At 43.1% G+C, this 20,617-nt stretch overlaps 1 protein-coding gene across 3 annotated transcripts in view; it reads right to left on the minus strand.

Moving 5' to 3' along the window:
- The window catches only part of mcph1 (microcephalin 1), a 285,601-nt gene that overhangs the window by 230,412 nt on the left and 34,572 nt on the right, over window positions 1-20,617 (minus strand). For 2 of the 3 annotated variants that reach the window (XM_052025076.1, XM_052025077.1), the window contains exons 7-8: window positions 16,060-16,206; window positions 5,956-6,057 (exon numbers count right to left, since the gene is read on the minus strand). In XM_052025076.1, the coding sequence (XP_051881036.1) occupies window positions 5,956-6,057; window positions 16,060-16,206 (249 nt within the window). Of the gene's footprint in view, window positions 1-5,951; window positions 6,058-16,059; window positions 16,207-20,617 lie in introns of all 3 variants that reach the window. The other variant, XM_052025078.1, reaches the window with a different exon arrangement.

Genomic DNA, 20,617 nt, shown 5'->3' on the forward strand with positions numbered 1-20,617 from the left:
TTTTTTATTCTTACAGAATTTAGAGGGGCCAATAAAAAGGAGGTCGAGTCTAGCGGAGCGGCCATTGTCGGAGTGGACAGTGTCAGTGAGTGGCTTTGGCATAACAGGCTTCAGCATCAAGAGGCGGAGGCCATCTGCAACAACACTGGTGAGTAGCTGGTAAGTAAAGGTAAAGTTTACTGTTATTGTTATAATCTTTAAGTAGACTACAGCTAGGTAAGAAAAAAAAATAGTTCAGATGGAGGGCAAGGCAATGTGCTGCAGCTGCATGATGTGGAGCTCGTGGACGCTGTGGTGGTGCACGGTGACCACATCTGCAGTAAGTGCTTGAGGCTGGAAGAACTTCAGCTCAGAATCGATGAGCTGGAGTCACAGCTTCAAACACTGCGAAGCATCAGGGAGGGAGAGAGTTATGTAGATGCTGTGCATCAGGAGGCAGTCACCCCCCCTCCCCTTAGAGCAAGTACTTCTAGGTTCCAGGAGGTAGATAGATGGGTGACCGTCAGGGGAGGGAAAGAGAAAGGGAACAGGCAGACAGTGCAGAGGACCCCAGAGGCTGTTCCCCTCAAAAACAGGTATTCCGCTTTGGATGCTGTTGAGGGGGATGACCCACAGGGATCAAGCGGCAGTAGCCAGGTCTCTGGAACTGGGACTGGTCCTGCTGCTCAGAAGGGAAGGAACGGGAAGAGGAGGGCAGTAGTGATACAGGACTCAATAGTCAGGGGAACAGACAGGAGGTTCTGTGGGCATGAGTGGGAATCCCGGATGGTATGTTGTCTCCCAGGTGCCAGGATGTCTCTGATCGGGTCCACAGCATCCTTGAGCTGGAGGGAAAGCAGCCAGAAGTCATGGTACATGTTGGTACCAATGACATAGGCAGAAAGAGGGATGAGATCCTGAAAAACAAGTTTAGAGAGCTAGGCAGAAGGCTGAAGAACAGGGCTGTAAAGGTAGTAATCTCGGGATTACTGCCTATGTCACACGATGGTGAATATAGAAATAGAATGAGGTGGAGGATAAATGCATGGCTGAGGGATTGGAGCGGGGGGGGAGGGATTCAGATTTCTGGATCATTGGGACCTCTTTTGGAACAGGTGTGACCTGTACAAAAAGGACGTGTTGCACTTGAATCCCGGGGTACCAATATCCTGGCGGGGAGGTTTGCTAAGGCTACTGGGGAGAATTTAAACTAGAATAGTTGGGGTATGGGAATCGAACTGAAGCAACTGGGGAAGAGGTGGTTGGCTCTCAAATAGAGAAAGCTTGCAGACAGTGCGAGGGGGAGGATAGGCCAGTGATAGAGAAGGGACACGTTCAGACCGATGGTCCGAGATGTGTCTATTTTAACGAAGGAGTATTGTGAACAAAGCGATGAGCTTAGAGCTTGGATCAGTACTTGGAGCTATGATGTGGTGGCCATTACGGAGACTTGAATGGCTCAGGGACAGGAATGGTTACTTCAAGTGCAGGGTTTTAGATGTTTCAGAAAGGACAGGAAGGGAGGCAAAAGAGGTGGGGGCATGGTACTGTCAATCAGAGATAGTATCATGGCTGCAGGAAAGGTGGACGTCATGGAGGGATTGTTTACGGAGTCTCTGTGGTGGAGGTTAGGAACAGGAAGGGGTCAATAACTTCACTGGGTGTTTTTTCATAGGCCGCCCAATAGTAACAGGGATATTGAGGAGCAGATAAGGAAACAGATCCTGGAAAGGTGTGATAATAACAGAGTTGCCGTGATGGGAGATTTTAATTTTCCAAATATCATTTGACATCTCCCTAGGGCAAGGGGTTTAGATGGGGTGGAGTTTGTTAGGTGTGTTCAGGATGGTTTCTTGACACAATATGTAGATAAGCCTGCAAGAGGAGAGACTGTACTTGATTTGGTATTGGGAAATGAACCTGGTCAGGTGTCAGATCTCTCAGTGGGAGAGCATTTTGGAGATAGTGATCATAATTCTATCTCCTTTACAATAGCATTAGAGAGAAGGAGGAACAAACAAGTTAGAAAAGCATTTAATTGGAATTATGAGGCTCTCAGGCAGGAAATTGGAAGCTTAAATTGGGAACAAATGTTCTCAGGGAAAAGTACAGATGAAATGTGGCAAATGTTCAGGGGATATTTGTGTGGAGTTTTGCATAGGTACGTTCCAATGAGACAGGGAAGTTACGATAGGGTACAGGAACCATGGTGTACAAAGGCTGTAATAAATCTAGTCAAGAAGAAAAGCTTACAAAAGGTCCGGAGAGCTAGGTAATGTTAGAGATCTGGAAGAGTATAAGGCCAACAGGAAGGAGCTTAAGAAGGAAATTAGGAGAGCCAGAAGGGGACATGAGAAGGCCTTGGTGGGCAGGATTAAGGAAAACCCCAAGGCATTCTACAAGTATGTGAAGAGTGAGAGGATAAGACCTGAAAGAATAGGTCCTATCAAGTGCAGCAGTGGGAACGTGTGTATGGATTCGAAGGAAATAGCAGAGGTACTTAATGAATACTTTACTTCAGTATTCACTATGGAAAAGGATCTTGGTGATTGTAGTGGTGACTTGCAGCAGACTGAAAAGTTTGAGCATGTAGATATTAAGAAAGAGGATGTGCTGGAGCTTTTGGAAGGCATCAAGTTGGATAAGTTGCCGGGACTGAATGAGATGTACCCCAGGCTGCTGTGGGAGGCGAGGGAGGAGATTGCTGAGCCTCTGGCGATAATCTTTGCATCTTCAATGGGGACAGGAGAGGTACCGGAGGATTGGAGGGTTGCGGATGTTGTTCCTTTATTCAAGAAAGGTAGTAGAGATAGTCCAGGAAATTATAGACCAGTGAGTCTTACTTCAGTGGTTGGTAAGTTGATGGAAAAGATCCTGAGAGGCAGGATTTATGAACACTTGGAGACGTATAATATGATTAGAAATAGCATGGCTTTGTCAAGGGCAGGTCCTGCCTTACGAGCCTGATTAAATTTTGGGGATGTGACTAAACACATCGATGAAGGGAGAGCAGTAGATGTAGTGTATTTGGATTTCAGCAAGGCATTTGATGAGGTCCCCATGCAAGGCTTATTGAGAAAGTAAGGAGGCATGGGATCCAAGGGGACATTGCAATGTGGATCCAGAACTGGCTGGCCCACAGAAGGCAAAGAGTGGTTGCTGACGGGTCATATTCTGCATGGAGGTCAGTGGCCAGTGGTGTACCTCAGGAATCTGTACTGGGACCCTTACCCTTTGTGATTTTTATAATTGACCTGGATGAGGAAGTGGAGGGATGGGTTAGTAAGTTTGCTGATGACAAAGGTTGGAGGTGTTGTGGATAGTATGGAGGGCTGTCAGAGGTTATAGCAGGACATAAATAGGATGCAAAACCAGGCTGAGAGGTGGCAGATGCAGTTCAATCCGGATAAGTGTGAAGTGGTTCATTTTGGTAGGTCAAATATGATGGCAGAATATAGTATGAATGGTAGGACTCTTGGCAGTGTGGAGGATCAGAGGGATCTTGGGGTCTGAGTCCATAGGACGCTCAAAGCAGCTGCACAGGTTGACTCTGTGGTTAAGAAGGCATACGGTGTATTGTCCTTCATCAATTGTGGAATTGAATTTAGGAGCCGAGAGGTATTGTTGCAGCTATAGAGGACCATGGTCAGATCCCACTTGGAATACTATGCTCAGTTCTGGTCGCCTCACTACAGGAAGGATGTGGAAGCCATAGAAAGGGTGCAGAGGAGATTTACAAGGATGCTGCCTGGATTGGGGAGCATGCCTTATGAAAGCAGGTTGAGGGAACTCGGCCTTTTCTCCTTGGAGAGACAGAGGATGAGGGGGGGACCTGATAGAGGTGTATAAGATGATGAGAGGCATTGATCGTGTGGTTAGTCAGAGGCTTTTCCCCAGGGCTGAAATGGTTGCCACAAGAGGACATAGGTTTAAGGTGCTGGGGAGTAGGTATGGAGGAGATGTCAGGGGTAAGTTTTTTTACTCAGAGAGTAAAAGTTGCGTGGAATGGGCTGCCGGCAACGGTGGTGGAGGCGGATACGATCGGGTCTTTTAAGAGACTGTTGGATAGGTACATGGAGCTGAGAAAAATAGGTTATGGGTAAACCTAGTAATTTCTAAGGTAGGGACATGTTCGGCACAACTTTGTGGGCCGAAGGGCCTGTATCATGCTGTAGGTTTTCTATGTCTCTAACATTGCCTAGGGAAACGCTGTTTACAGTCTCTGAGGAAGCAGCTGTTTCTTAATGACTTAGAGTAACAAAAAACTTGCTCATTGTTTTTGCACCAGTCAAATTCTCTTTGCTTTATAAAGGTGGGTTGAAAACCATTACCTTGGTAAGATAAGATTCACCTAAGATTTCTTTATTAGTCACATGTATATCAAAACACACAGTGAAATGCATGTTTTGCATGGAGTGTTCTGGGGGCAGCCCACAAGTGTCGCCATGCTTCCAGCGCCAACATAGCATGCCCACAGCTCCTAACCTGTACGTCTTTTGGAATGTGGGAGGAAACCAGAGCACCCGGAGGAAACCCACACAGACACGGGGAGAACGTACAAACTCCTTACAGACAACGGCCAGAATTGAACCCAGGTCGCTGGCTCTGTAACAGCGTTACACTAACCACTACACTACCGTGCCTGCCAGTACATTCAAATCATGTGCAGTTATAAGGTTGCACTGTACTTATGAGTTAACACCTAATAATTAATTTCCCTTCACTCCTCAATTATGCAACTTGACAAATCTTCAAATATTAGTTCATTTCTAGCTCTGAAGCTAGCTGGAACAAAATTCAAGCCCAAGTCTATGGGCTCTGCACACCTTTGCAAGAGATGTTGTTGCAGGACAGGAGAAAGGGAGAATCCTCCTCAGATTGTGAAGATTGCCTAGAAAAAGGGAGGATTGCAAATATTGCAACCATCTTCAAAAAGAGAGCTGGTTAAACCCACAACAACAGGATAGACAGCTGAACATAGATCAGGAGAATTTTTACCTGGCACAGAACGATTCTGGAAACAATGAGCTAATGAGTGAAAGTAAACAGTCATTTACTAAGATCAAATCTTGTTTGAGAAATTTGATCAAGACCTCTGATGAAAGAACTGAGAGGTTTGGTGAGTGTAGTATTTTTAAATAATGTGTATGTGCATTTACAAAAGGCATTTAGCAAAGCATCAAGTAACAAAATTAAAGAGTATAGAGCATGGATACCAAATTGGCCGAGGAACAGAGAGCTGAAAATAGCAGTGAGTGACTGTACTTTTCTCTAGTCTGAAAAGCTGGGAAAACAAGGGCTTTAAAAGCTGCAGCACTGAATGATAAAAGATGTAGATTAGAAAATGGGAGAGAAAAGGATGCTTATGAAAATGGTAATGTTGACACCAAGCCGAACAGTGATGAATAGTAATAGAAAAAAGCCTGAGAAATAGAAATGAGGGGCAATGGTAGATACAGGTGGAAATCATGGATCCCCTGACCATAGTCTTCCTATCCTTATTATCATATGGCTTCAGAGAACATGATGAATACAATTATTACTCCTGTATAAACCCAAGGCTTGCAGCAAATGAATAGCAAATTAAACTTTGGAGACAATAATCCAGAAAAATAAATTGACACTGAAGGATTATAGACTAATATATAAAAGAGATTGTCAAAGGCTACAAGTTAAATATTTGAAGGGGAATAAAAATGGAGATACAGGAAAAGGGCAGGGAGGTGGTCCTCCTGCAGAGGAGCATCAAAAGGCAAGAATGGATCAAATGGTCTCCAGCCGTGCTGCATCATTCCATTTGCTACAAAATCTGATTTGCAGATCTCAGAATGTCAACTTTTTTAAAATCACATCAGTTCCACTAAAAAAAATACATTTCTCATCACAGGTACACAAAATGATTACACTTTGACATTTTTAAATGAAAGATTATTAAAGTTCAAGCAGCTCAAGTGATATGCATTTTAGTCCACTTGCCTTCAAACAATGCTTTTGGTATTGCTGAGGGAGATTCCCCAAGAGTTGGACGGCAAGGAGAGACAGCAGAAGCCGATACTGTCAACTGAGTCATTTGAGAAGCTGAGGGAAGATAAAGAACAGTTTTATTAGACCCAATGGTTATGGCAATGTACAACAGTCTAAACCATTGCAGTTTGTGAGAAACCAACACACAAACAGGTACATAAATAATGAGCACAATGACCAATCCAGTAAAAAAAAATCACAGGCAATTAAGGAAGCTGGAGTTCTTTCAAAATATTTTGACTGGGAAAATACCGAGCTGAAGATAGAAACGCTTACACCATTCAGCCCCTTGAGCCAGTCTTGCTGAGCATAGCTGATGTTTATCTACCTATCCAACTGCTTTGAATCAATAACCCCTCAATAGCTTGCTCAACTGAAATCAAACTTTTAAACAAAATTTCAATCCACTTAACCTTAACTTTCTGGAAAAGTTTCACAATCCGACAGCCTATTGCAAACTAAAGGGGATGCAAAAACACCCAGTTATAATACATTTGAAGGTGAAGGGAAGAAGGATTAGTTGCGTATCCCATTTTCAGCTTGGAAAATACAATAGAGGAAGTGTTGCACAGAGCATAGAAGAGGCACCGATAAAAGCCAGAGACAATGAAGAGGGGGAAATGGGAAACCAGCTGTGTAACAAGAATTACATTACATTTTACTTTGCACTCGAAGGATATTAAAATAATTTCCCACATACTGAAGAAATGCTCAAATCTTTTATTGAGAGATAATAATTGCACCTCACAGAACAAAGGACTATGATGGTGAAGAATAAGTATTTGCCATGAAAAAGTATCTGAAACTTCATAGAAGCTGCATTCTCAGAGTCAGGGTCCCACTTAGGCCAGGAAGAGGTAGTCTTCCTTGACTAACAATATTATTCTGGCTAGGGTTAAAGCAAGCACAAGTCAACTGTTGCAACTGCTCTTTAGATTTTTAACTCAACAAGAAATACTTGGAAGATAAAACACTTCACTCAAAGGCATGAAGAATCAGATTCAATCCTTGCACTGAGGAACAAAGGCCATTGAATGCTTAAGAAATGTTTGACAGCATTTGGAATAATCAGAATAATAGATAGGATTGTTGAAAGAGTGGTTGATGCCATCACTGCAGACAGATGAGGTGGTGGAGACGGGGGAGGGCGGAAGAGGGCCATTAACAACATGGACTCGGTGGTTTTTGATTCAGCCTATTTGGTGAGAAATCACATGATTGAAACTTCTTCAGTGGTGCACAGTACTAGACCTGAAAAGTGAAGTTCAGAAGAATAAGTTAATGAAGACCAGAAGATCCAGATGTCCACTTAACCTACAAGCCTATCAAATAGCTATGCTATAAACTAGAGAAACAAAGGACTGCAAATGCTGGAATCTAGATGAAAAACACAATGAGGCTGGAGGAACTCAGCAGGCCAGGCAGCATCTATGGAGAAAGGCAGGCGGACAACATTTCAGGTCAGGATCCTTCTTCAGGACTGAATGCTGCCTGGCCTGAGTTCCTCCAGCATCATGGTGTTTTATGCTATAAACTAAATTTGAATAAGAAAAAGCAGGCTACTGCTCCAGATGATGAGCTAACAGCCAACACTAAAGTTAATAAGTAACTTTACCACAGCACCCGAAACCTCATTTAGCATCATATGGCAATTTTCAAAAGAATCAAGGTCAAATGAAATTTCTAAAGAAGGACGTACCTTCAGTAACTAAGGGAGAAAGGATTATGATGACAGTGAAGAAACACTGCATGACAGGGATAAATTCAGAGGCAGATAGTCTGAAGACAAGCAAGCTCCACGAGGATTGTTCTTCTTGATGAAGGCCATTGATTTGAGACAGAAACAAGCTGTATGCTTTCATGCAAATACACATTTAGTATACAAACAATCTGCCATTATGTGAAATAATGAACTGCTTTCACTGGATTTACAGGAATTTCACTGAAAAAAGTATAAATCAAATTGAAAGTTAACCTGATGGCAAAGGGATACCAGGCTATGCAATGTACGCTTCTCCATTCAATCATTCAGTTAACCATATAGGTTTAGCAACAACCGTCCACACCCCATCTCCATTGTCAATACAGCGTTTTCCTTAAGCAAAAAACTGTACATTTGTTTTCAAGACAGCTACATGAAATGATTTTGTCTGACCAGCTTCTCATTTGGCACCTGACTGTAAGCCAGCTATTGATACTTCCCCAAGCTGCTCTTTGATTGGTGAATTCACAATGATAGGAAGAGCTGACATCGAAGGAACAAAAAGCAGCATGGCTACGAATACTTGGCCGCCACAAGCCAGCTATCCGTGGTAACTTTTCTGACACCTCCTGCTTAAAACCCAAAAGGCCAGAAGGATTGCGAGGCCGTGCTTTCACGGTCAGTATTCGTACTGAAAATCAAGATCATGTGAGCTTTTGCCCTTCTGCTCTACGGGAGGTTTCTGTCCTTCCTGAGCTCGCCTTAGGGCACCTGCATTACGGTGTGACAGGTGTACAGCCCCAGTCAAACTCCCCACCTGCCACTGTCCCCAGAGCAGGTCACACCCGGCCGCTTCCAACCAGAGGTGAGAGCCCCTCGGGGATTGCCTCCCCGCCTCACTGGGTAAGTGAAAAATAATCAGAGTAGTGGTATTTCATCGGCAGCCCCGGAGGGACTTCCACTTATTCTACACCTTCACAGTAATTGGCTTATTATTGTCACATGCAGAGAAATATGGTGAAAAACTTCGTTTGTCATGCCATCCATACAGCTCATTCCAAACACAAGTACATCAAGGTAATACAAAGGGTAAAGCAATAACAGAATGCAGAATATAGTGTTACAGTTCATCTTTATCATACAGGAGGTCCATTCAATAGTCTTATAACAGCAGGATAGAAGCTGTCCTTAAGCCTGGTGGTACGTGTTTTCAAGCTATTTTATCTTCTGCCTCGGGTGGGGGGGGGGGGGGGGGGGGGGTGGGGGTTGTTGGTGGGAGAAGAGGAAAGAATGAGCAGGGTGGGAGGTGTCATTAATTATCCTTGCTGTTTTCCCGAGACAGCAGGAAGTGTAAAAAGATCAATGGAGGGGAGGCTGGTTTTCGCAATAGACTGAAGTGTGCCTACAACTCTAATTTCTTGCTGACTTGGGCAGAGCAGTTGCCATACCAAGCTGTGATGCATCTAGATAGGATGCTTTTTGTGGTGCATCTATACTTTGTGAGATCATGCATTCCTTCTGTCATTTGTGCTGGTCAAAGACAAAGCTTAGTTTATTGTCATACGTCCATGTATTGGGATTGGTTTATTGTCACATGTACCAAGGTACAGTGGAAAACTTGTCTTGCATACCGTTCATACAGATCAATTCATTACACTGTGCATCGAGGTGGGACAAGGTAAAACAATAACAGAACACAGAATAAAGTGTAACAGCGACAGAGAAAGTCTTTATATTATTTAGAAACTAATTGGAATATACCACCGAAGAAATACAAAGCACAAAGCCAAAAAATGTTGGTAACAGTGAGGAATCTGTGCTTGCTGCTGACCTGAGAAGCAAGAATTTTGTCTCGGCCCTCTGGTGTCAACCTGCTGCTGAAACAGCAATGCTCCGCGCAGTTGTAGGTCCTTGCACAATATAATGTGGAGGGCTGGAACAAGTCCACACTTCATAAAACAGCCAAACAAATTCCAAACTTGCACACTTCGGAAAGCCAAGGCTTTATTGGCTTTCAAACCTGTCAAGGTCTTAAATTATTTCAGGCATTCAGAAACAATCCAAAACTACTAAATGACCAATGAACCCTTATAAAAATATCAAAAATGGAAAAAAAACAAAAATAACTTAAAACATTAAACCAAACTCAATTCAAGGGAATGTAAATGAACTTGTGCCTTTCTCCATCACAGCCTTTCCTCTCCATTGAAAGTAACAGGCTCACTCTTCCTGTGCCAGATCTAGCCAGGCACAGATCCAGCAGGCTTGTCAGAATGTGGGTTGTGGAATTGCATCAAGTTCACATTCAGCTGCAGAACTCCATGAAAATCCCAAGCAGAGTCAGGAAGTCCCAGTTTGGAGCAGTCAGCAAATTAGCAATGTTGATATTTGCATGGAAATCCTGAACTCAGCGCCACTTCAATGGAGTAATGTCAGCAGTTTGGCACAGTACCACCAGCACGCCCCCCAAAATTCTGGCCAATCAATTGACTCGGGTTATATGGATCAGAAAAAAGATAAGTCTGAACCATCTGTTAAGGGGTACAAAAGATGTACTCACAGCCACCGAGGGTAATATAGGCCCTGTTTGCAATTTGCTATTGCATGCAAATCAAGAGATCCTCGCATCAACACTGAATAATTCGACATTTGGCACATTCATTTGTCAGAGTCTGTTGTTTGAATTGCGCTCGTCTTTCAGACTGCTTCAGAAGTTCCTTGTATATAAACATAGGCCTGACTTGTATCCACACAACACTTGGAGGATTGCTTAAGCCCCATCTCTGGGATTCAGGAGGATCATTCAGAATACAATACGTTTCAGATTTGTTTTCTGCATCAAAACAGTTCCTAAATTAATCAAACAATTATTTCTTAGACCAGGAGGGAGAAAATGTATTTCAATTACAGCCTACCAAAAAAGGTTGCAATGTAATCTGACCATGGTTACCAATGTGATGAGCAATGACAGCAGATGTGTGTGAATCTGCCAGTATTACCCACAAGTGCCAGCAAGTTCCTGCATCTGGTTACCCCTGCATAGGGTCTACAAGCTTATTCATGTGAATGGTCAGGGTGCAAGGAAGAATGCTAATATTAGTTAAAACATTGCTTTATTGCTCCCAGCTTTAGTGAGTGGGGTCACTTTGTCAGCAAGCAAGACTGAGGGGTCGATTTTGCGAGCAATCAAACTTTTAGCTGCTGTTTTTTTTAAAACATAACTTGTTTGAGTCTATATAATTGTTTAGTCATGGTCATGGAGCACTACAGCACAGAAACAGGCCCTTCAGCCCATCTAGTCCACGCTGACCTGATCTTCTGCCTAGTCCCATTTACCTGCACCCAGACCATATCCCTCCAAACCCCTCCCATCCATGTACCTATCCAAACTTCTCTTAAATGTTACAATTGAACCTGCATCTACTACTTCCGCTGACGGCTCGTTCCACACTCGCACCACCCTCTGAGTGAAGAAGTTTCCCCTCAGGTTCCCCTTAAATATTTCACCTTTCACCCTAAACCTATGTCCTCAAGTTCTAGTCTCACCCAACCTGAGGGGAAAAAGCCTGCATGCATTCACCCTATCTATACCCCTCATAATTTTGAATACCTCTGTAAGATCTCTCCTCATTCTCCTGCGCTCCAGGGAATAAAGTCCTAAGCTATTCAACCTTTCCCCATAACTCAGGTCCTCAAGACCCAGCAACATCCATGTAAATTTTCTCTGCATTCTTTCAAGCTTATTGATATCTTTCCTGTAGGTAGGTGACCAGAACTGCACACTATATTCTAAATTCAGCCTCACAAATGTCATGTACAACTTCAACGTAACATCCCAACTCCTGTACTCAATGCCCTGATTTATAAAGGTCAATGTGCCAAAAGCTCTCTGTACGACCCTATCTACCTGTGACACCACTTTCAAGGACCATGGACTTGTGTTCCCAGGTCCCTCTGTTCAACCACACACCTCAGAGTGCTACCAGCCATTGTTTAAGTTCTACCCTGATTTGTCCTCCCAAAGTACAACACCTCACATTTGCCTGCATTAAATTCCATCAGCCATTTTTTAGCCTGTTTTCTTAGTTGGTCAAGATCACGCTGCAAGCTTTGATAGCCTTCCTCGCTGTCCACTACGCCCCAACCCTGGCGTCATCCGCAAATTTGCTGATCTAGTTTACCATGTTGTCATCTAAATCATTAATAGAGATGATAAACAACAGACCCAGCACCGATCCCTGTGGCACACCACTAGTCACAGGCCTCCAGTCAGAGAGACAACCACCTACTACCACTCTCTGGGTTCTCCACTAAGCCAATGTTGAATCCAATTGACTATATCATCTTGAACGCCAAGCGACTTAACCTTCTGGAGCAGCCTCCTATGTGGGACTTTGTCAAAGGCCTTGCTAAAGTCCATGTAGACAACGTCCACTGCCTTTCCCTCATCAACCATCTTGGTAACCTCCTTGAAAAATTCTATAAGATTGGTTAGACATGACCTACCACACACAAAGCCATGTTGACTATTCCTAATCAGGCTCTGTCAATCCAAATAGTTAGATATCCTGTCCCTTAGAATGCCTTCCAATAATTTACCCACGACTGAAGGCAGGTTCACAGGCCTATAATTTCCTGGCTTATTTTTAGAGCCTTTCTTGAACAACAGAACACCATTAGCTATCCTCCAGCACCACACCCGTGGCTGAGGACATTTTAAGTATCTCTGCCAGGGCCCCTGCAATTTCTGCACTAGTCTCCCACAGGTCCAAGGAGACAACTGTCAGGCCCTGGGGACTTGTCCACCTTCATTCGCCTCAAGACAACCAGCAGCTCCTCTTTCATATTCTGGATACAGTCCATGACCTCACTACTCTTTTGCCTCAGTTCGAGAGTCTGTGTCTGTCTCCAGAGCAAATATGGATGCAAAAAATTCATCTACAATCTCCCCTATCTCTCTCGGCTCCATCCAGAGGTGACCATGCCGATCTTCAAGAGGACCAATTTTGTCCTTCGCTACCCTTTTGCTCTTAATATAGCTATAGAAACCCTTGGGATTCTCCTTCACCCTGTCTGCCAGAGCAACCTTGTATCCTCTTTTTATCCTCCTAATTTCTCTCAAGTGTTCTCTTGCATTTCTTATACTCCTCAATCACCTCATTTGATCCTAATTGCCTATACCTCATATGTACCACCTTTTTCTTTACCAGGGCCTCAATATCCCTCGATAACCAAGGTTCCCTAAACCTGTTAAGCTTGCCTTTCATTCCAACAGGAACATACAGTTTCTGTACTCTCAGTATTTCACTTTTGAAAGCCTCCCACTTACCAAACATCACTTTGCCGGAAAACAATCCCAACCCACACCTGCCAGATCCTTTCTGATGCCATCAAAATTGGCTTTACTCCAATTCAGAATCTCAACCTGAGGACCAGTCCCATCCTTCTCCATAATTATCTTGAAACTAATGGAATTACGATCACTAGATCCAAAGTGTTCCCCTGCACACACTTCTGTCCCCTGTCCTGTCTCCTTCCCAAAGAGCTGCAGTATCTCGCTCCCTCTAGTTGGGACCTCTACATATTGATCAAGGAAACTTTCCTGAACACATTTGACAAACTCTATCTCATCCAGTCCCTTGACAGTGTGGGAGTCCCAGTCAATATGTGGAAAGTTAAAATCACCTACTATCACAATACACAAAAAGTAGAGGAACTCAGCAGGTCAGGCAGCATCTATGAAGGGAAATAAACAGTCGATGTTTCAGGTCGAGACCCTTCCTCAGGACTGGAAAGGAAGAGGGCAGAAGCCAGAATAAGATGATTCTACAATCACCCTGGCTGCCATGCAGAGATGTCTGCAGGCCCTATCTCTGTCTTCCCTTATTCCTGTGGCTCCCTTCCCCCACCCTGATGACCTGCCCATCTCCTCTCCTCCCCTCCATCCTTTCCATGGTCCACTGCCCTCTCCTACCGGATTCCTCCTCCTTCAGCCCTTTGCCTCTTCTACCTATCACCTTATTACATCTTCCCCCCTTCCCCACCCACCTACCTCCCCCTCTCACCTGGACTCACCTATCAACTGAACTCACACATCACCTGCCTGTGTGTGCTCCTCCCCATCACCTTATTCTGGCTTCTGCCCTCTTCCCTTCCAGTCCTGCTGAAGGGTCTCGGCCCAAAACGTCGACTGTTTATTTCCCTCCATAGATGCTGCCTGACCTGCTGAGTTCTTCCAGCACTTGTTGTGTGTTGCTCCAGTTCCAGCATCTGCAGAATTTCTTGTGTCTCCAGCTACTATCACAACCTTGTTTTTCTTGTAACTGTCTACTATCTCTCTACAAATTTGTTCCTCCAAATCCCACTGACTTCTGGGAGGTCTATAATATATTCCCATTAACGTGGTCATCCCTTTCTTGTTCCTCAGTTCCATCTATATTGTCTCAGTAGATGATCCCTCCAGTACATCCTCTGAGCACTGCCGTGACACTTTCCCTGATGAGTAATGCCACCCCTCCCCCTTTAATACCTCCCTCTCCATCATGTCTAAGATATCGGAACCTCGGAACATTGAGCTGCCAGTCCTGCCCCTCCTGCGACCAAGTCTCACTAATGACTACAACATCATAATTCCACGTGTTGATCCGTGCTCTAAGTTCATCTGCCTTACCGACAATACTCCTTGCATTGAAATAGATGCATCTCAGAACATTAGTCCCATCGTGCTCATCAACCAGTCAATTTAGGTCTTTGCTTGTGGGCTTAAGATCTACTTTCCCCACAGCCCCTCCACTTGCTGCCCTGCCGCTCTGGTTCCCACCCGCCCACCCCTCACCCAACGAGCAGCAGTAGCGAACCTTCCCGCAAGGATTGACTACAGCTTCACCTTCAACACTTTAATTCCAAGCAAACTCATCTCCAACACCTTCTTTTGGAACTGGATCCTTGATTTTCTGGCCAACAGACCGCAATCAGTAAAAATAGGCAGCAACACCTCCAGCATGATTATCCTGAACACTGGTGCCCCACAAGGCTGTGTCCTCAGCCCTCTACTCTACTCCTATACAATCAAGACTGTGTGGCCAGATTCTGTTCTAACTCCACCTACAACTTTGCAGATGATACCACCATAGTGGGCCGTATCTCAAATAACAATGAGTCAGAGTACAGGAAAGAGAGAGGGAGACTAGTTACATGGTGTCATGACAACAACATTTCCCTCAATATCAGCAAAACAAAAGCTGGTCATTGACTTCAGGAATTGTGTGTGGTGGGGGGTGGTGATGGTGCACATGCTTCTGTTTACATTAACGGTGCTGAGGTCAAGAGGGTTGAGTGCTCCTAGGAGTGAACATCACCAATAGCCTGTCCTGGTCCAACCACATTGATGCCACAGCCAAGAAGCTCACCAGCACCTCGACTTCCTCAGGAGGCAAAAGAAATTTGACATGTCCCCTTTGACTCTCACCAATTTTTAATCGATACACCATAGAAAGCATCCTATCCAGATGCATCACAGCTTGGTACGGCAACTGCTCTGCCCGTGATGGCAAGAAACTGCAGAAAGTTGTGGACACAGCTCAGCACATCACAGAAACCAGCCTCCCCTCCATGGACTCTGTCTACGCTTCTTGCTGCCTCAGTAAAGCAGCCAACATAATCAAAGACCCCACCCACCCGGGTCATTCTCTCTCTTCTCCCGCCTCCCATCAGGCAGAAGATACAAAAGCCTGAAACCATGTACCACCAGGCTCAAGGACAACTTCTATTCCACTGTTATGAGACTATTGAACAGTCCCCAAGTACAATATGGACTCCTGACCTCACAAGCTACCTTGTTATGACCTTGCAACTTATTGTTTATCTGCACTGCATTCTTTCTGTAGTTGTTGCACTTTATTCTGCATTGTTGTTTTACCTTGTACTACCTCAATGCACTGATGTAATGAATTGATCTACATGAATGGTATGCAAGACAAGTATTTCACTGTACCTCAATACATGTGACAATAATAAACCAATTTACCAGTATGCCAGCAGCGATATGCAGAAGGTCCTGCCACAACACATGACCTCATCATTCTGGATTCAATTCAGTAAGGTCAATCTACAAATCAGGTTAAGTGCACAACTAACAGGTCACTTTAGCAGCAAGTTTGGATCCATAGTTTCAGGAAACATTACATTTGACATTTTATTTTCAGATAATTACATGCAACACAGTTTCATACTATTAAATAAGTATGTGTCCAATAACCATTCTATCAAAAAACAGTATTAGTTGAATCAATGTTAAATTAAGTTGGAACAATTTAATATCTTGAGTCCCGAAATTGCATTCAAGGAGAACTCACCAGTAGGTGAAAGGTTTTCTCTTTTTTCTTTCATTTCCTTCAATCTTTCTTCCATTCCACAGAAACGATTGAGGGGAACCGATTTAGGTTTAGCATTATTAAGACCTGTAACTTCCTCTTCAAATGAAAGTGAAGGCAGATCAGCTCCTTTGAAAATAAAAAATGCAATTTAAATTGGGACAGAGAGGAAATAATAGATGAAATTCTGCACTCGGAACAAAGGTAGTCTCCTTTTCTTGTTTAAATTTTTGATGACACACAAAGATTCAAAAGTCAGCTAGTATATTTTGTTATATATGGAATATTTGGAAACATTTGTTTACAGCACAATGAGAAGATGTTTAACAGATCTTGATTCAAGTTCGTCAGAAGAGAAATTAAAATCAAACCCAACGTTGTACATGATCTTATAGCCCTACATCTTCCTCTGCTTCAATTAGTAATTCAATTTCCATTTAAAGGATTCAAATCAATTATTTCCTGTGGTTAAATTTTCAATGTTACGTCAATATCCTGGAAACCAGGGAGAAATTTCCTCACCTCTCAACACTTGCAAATCAATGGCACAGTCACCGACTCCCCAACCAATTTCACCCCCTTCACCTTGTTAAAATCTGTCATAATTTTCAAAGTAACTTGAGATAATATCAATATCTCAAATCTGGCTTTGCATTCTTGTGAGTACTCAAGTGAAAGATGTACAGCGACATTCAGTAACAAGGCATTTTAAACTATTCATTTACTGATGTATTCACTTGATTTTAAGAATTTCTTGTCTTAAAGTAAAAAAAAGACTACCGTATCTTTGGATTTTTCTCATTTTCAACACTTGATACTACTGACCAAAATTTTTATCCTTTTATATTGGTTAATTACTTTGATAAGGCTCTTGTCAACATTTAACTGGACTACTTTTACTGGTAAATATTGTAGCTACAAGGCACTTTCATGCTAGATGTCATGTAAAATTAAGTTGCTAAAGAGGAGACAAGAATAAACACCACAAAACTGATTTTGGTCTTCCTGCTGTTGCAGGCTCCAGCCATTCAGTGTCACTATGGTACAGCATGTTGATACAAATTTCAGTGCTTAATTGCAAGTGAAACTACAACTTAAGAATTTACATGGCTGACAGTAGCTTCTCTTAACTTCCTTCTACCTCATCCTTCCCTTTCCCATCCTTCTCCCTTCAAGCCTCATAATGACTACCACTCACAGAGCTATTTCGACAGAGCCAATGACCAGCTGACCAACATAGAAGTATTTCATAAAATTCACCCTTGCAATGACTTCCAACATTCCTTCAGTGATTTTCTTCAAGCTTGTCAACTGCTCCCCATTGCAAATAGATATATTCCTGCTCACTTATCAAAGAACCGCCATGATTCTTGTAATGCTACAGACTCATTAATCGAAAATGAGCAGGCTTGCCACCAAGCACTGCCGATCAAGCAAATGTTACGGACTCAGTGAAAGTCCCTTTAAGATAGAGAGTGTGTGTGTATGTGTGTGTGGGGCGTGCTTACGTCAATAGAAGATAAAGGACGTAATGACGTTGGTGAAGAAGTAAGAAGAAGAAGAAGGAGAGAGAGAGAGAAGGGAGAGAGACACCAGCCTGCTTGTTTTCTCTATCGATGGATGAGAAACAATAACTGTGTTTGCCACTGAAATCCATGTATGGAAGTTGGAAGTAATCCGGTGGAGTTCACTTTGTTGCTGACCTGTAGAAGGAAACAGGTATTTGTGTGTGGACGACCACGGTTCAGATGCTTTTCGGGGTGAGGAAGTCACTACCGAGTAAACACTAAAGTGTCGTTTGGGTTCCATCGTGGAACATTTGGATTTCGTATGTACTCTCTCTCTATGTTTTTCTACATCTACATCTTATCTTCAGACAACGGTGGTTGTTGAAGAAGCCCTTGCTCATGTTTCACCTTATGGCTTGTGGAACTGAACTTTAAGAACCATTCCGGAACTGGGAGTTTTGGACTTTGTCACACACACACACGACGAGTTTAGTTTTGGGGTTAACGTTCGAGGTTTAACATTTTTGAATTCTAACATACTAGCATTTTTACTTTTATTTTACGTATTATCATAAGTAGTGATTAATAAAATAGTTTTTAACACTAAATCATGCTCAGTGTGTTTCTTTTGTTGCTGGTTCGTGACAAAATTGGGGGCTCGTCCGGGATAGTTCCCAAGGTTAACGAGTGTCGTCTGGGATCGTTCCCCAGATTGACGAGATTTGACGGGATTCAATCCAAAGATTGTTGAGGGAGGTCAGATAAATTCTTTCTAATTGGCTTGTGTGTGTGGAAACCAGCAACAATGGATACATTTTTGAAAAAACCCTCTCCTGGAGGATTGCAGGGGATGAGGAAGCCTGATTTGGTGAAAATTGCTGCAGAGTTACATCTTGAGGCAGTAACGCGATTTATGAGAAAGGCAGATATTCAGAGACTGATAGCTGGCCATTATGTGGAAAAGAAGGTGTTTGAGGAGAAAGTGTTAAAACAGTTTCCTGGCAGTGAAATAGCAATTTCTGAGGCACAGGTGCAGATAGCAAAGATGGAGTTAGAACAAACACGACTGAAGTTCGAGTTGAGAACAAAAGAGATTAGAGGCCGAACGAGAACAGACCCAGTTAAAGATAGAGGCCGAACAAAAGCTAACTCGGATGAAGATAGAGGCTGATCTAGCAATGAAGCAGATGGAATTGAAGAGGATGGAGCTGGATAGTGAGGAGAAGGAGAAACAAGAGGCAGCATGAGTTACAAATGAAGCGTAGGAGTTCGGAATCTGATTCTGAAGATGGTTTTTCAGCCAGCAGGGAGGTTCGATTAGTCCCTCCTTTTGAAGAAGATCAGGTTGATCAGTATTTCCAACATTTTGAAAAGGTTGCTGTGAGTTCAAACTGGCCAAGGAAAGGATGGGCTCTTATGGTACAGAGTGTGATTAAAGGTAAAGCTCAAAAAGCTTATTCTGCTTTGTCTGCTGAGGATGCAGCTGATTATACCAAGGTAAAACAAGCTATTTTGAAGGCCTATGAATTGGTCCCTGAGGCTTATAGACAAAAATTTAGAGACTTGAGGAAATCTGCAGATCAGACTTATATGGAATTTGCCAATGGAAAGAGAATATGTTTTGAACGATGGTGCCTGGCTAAAAATGTAGATGGGGATTATGATAAATTGACAGAATTGATACTGGTGGAAGACTTTAAAAGATGTGTTCCAGCTGAATTAACAACATATTTAAATGAAAAGGCAGTGGAAACTTTACAAGAAACTGCTAGGTTGGCAGATGATTATGCTTTAACCCATAAATCCAAATGGGGACAACCTAAAACCTTTCAAAAGAGTTACAAAGACAATCCAGGTAAACCGGAGATTAAATTGGGAGGTAATCAAAAAGGAAAGGATAAAAAGAAGCCAGTGCTGGAGAAACCTGTTGATCGTACTTGTTATTACTGTAAGAAACCTGGCCATGTGATAGCTAATTGTGCCCTTTTGAAGAAAAGGAAGGAAGCTGTGCCCAATGCTTGCTTTCAGGCAATTAAAAATCAAAAAGGTTTAGGAGATGCTGTTAAAGATCAGTCCTTGCAAGAGGGAAAAGCGGAAAAGTTGGTGGAGGTGAGGAAGGAATTCCGTTCTTATGTATCAGAGGGTTTTGTTTCACTGAATGATGAGTCACCCCAGGTGCCAGTGAAAATTCTTAGAGATACTGGGGCTAGTCAATCTCTCTTGCTGGACAGTGTTTTAAATTTTGGTGAAGAAAGTGACACTGGTGAAGTAAATCTAGTACGAGGCGTTACAGGTGAGACCATGTCTGTCCCTTTACACAGGGTGATTTTAAAGTCAAAGTTCGTAGAAGGACCAGTCGAGATAGGGATAAGACCTAGGTTGCCAGTGGAAGGAGTTTCTTTGTTATTGGGAAATGACCTTGCAAATGGAGAAAGTGATCCTGTGGTACGGTTAACGACCAAACCAAGGATTGATGAGTCTGAGAATGATCCAGATGTTTACCCATCATGTGCGGTGACTCGAGCTAGAGCTAAAGAATTAGGCAAGACAGACAGTCCGGTGCAGTCTGATGTGGTTCCTTGTGACAGTCCTAAACAGGAAGAAAATTATGATGCCTTATCTGAGACTTTTCTGTCTTCACTGGAGGATCAACATCCTTATAGTGAGCCTGAATTTAAAGATTTGTCTTTGTCAAGGAAGGATTTTATGGTGGAACAGACAAAGGACCCTGAGTTGACAGAATTGAAAGAAAAAGCACTCTCATGTGAGGAGATTGAAAAAGTGCCAACTGGATATTATGTCAAAAATGGAGTGTTAATGAGGAAATGGAGACCTCCCCATGTCCAAAAAATTTAAAACTCGGTTGGAGAGAGTCTGCCAGCTAGCGAGAGAGAATCTGAAAACTAGCCAGATAAGAATGAAGACATATTTTGATAGACATGCTCGGCCTAGGACATTTGCAGTGGGGCAAAAGGTGTTGGTATTTTTCCCTAGCCAAAATAATCCCTTGCAATCTCGTTTTTCTGGACCCT

The sequence above is a fragment of the Pristis pectinata genome, chromosome 10 (assembly GCF_009764475.1).
Source record: "Pristis pectinata isolate sPriPec2 chromosome 10, sPriPec2.1.pri, whole genome shotgun sequence".
NCBI lineage: Eukaryota > Metazoa > Chordata > Chondrichthyes > Rhinopristiformes > Pristidae > Pristis > Pristis pectinata.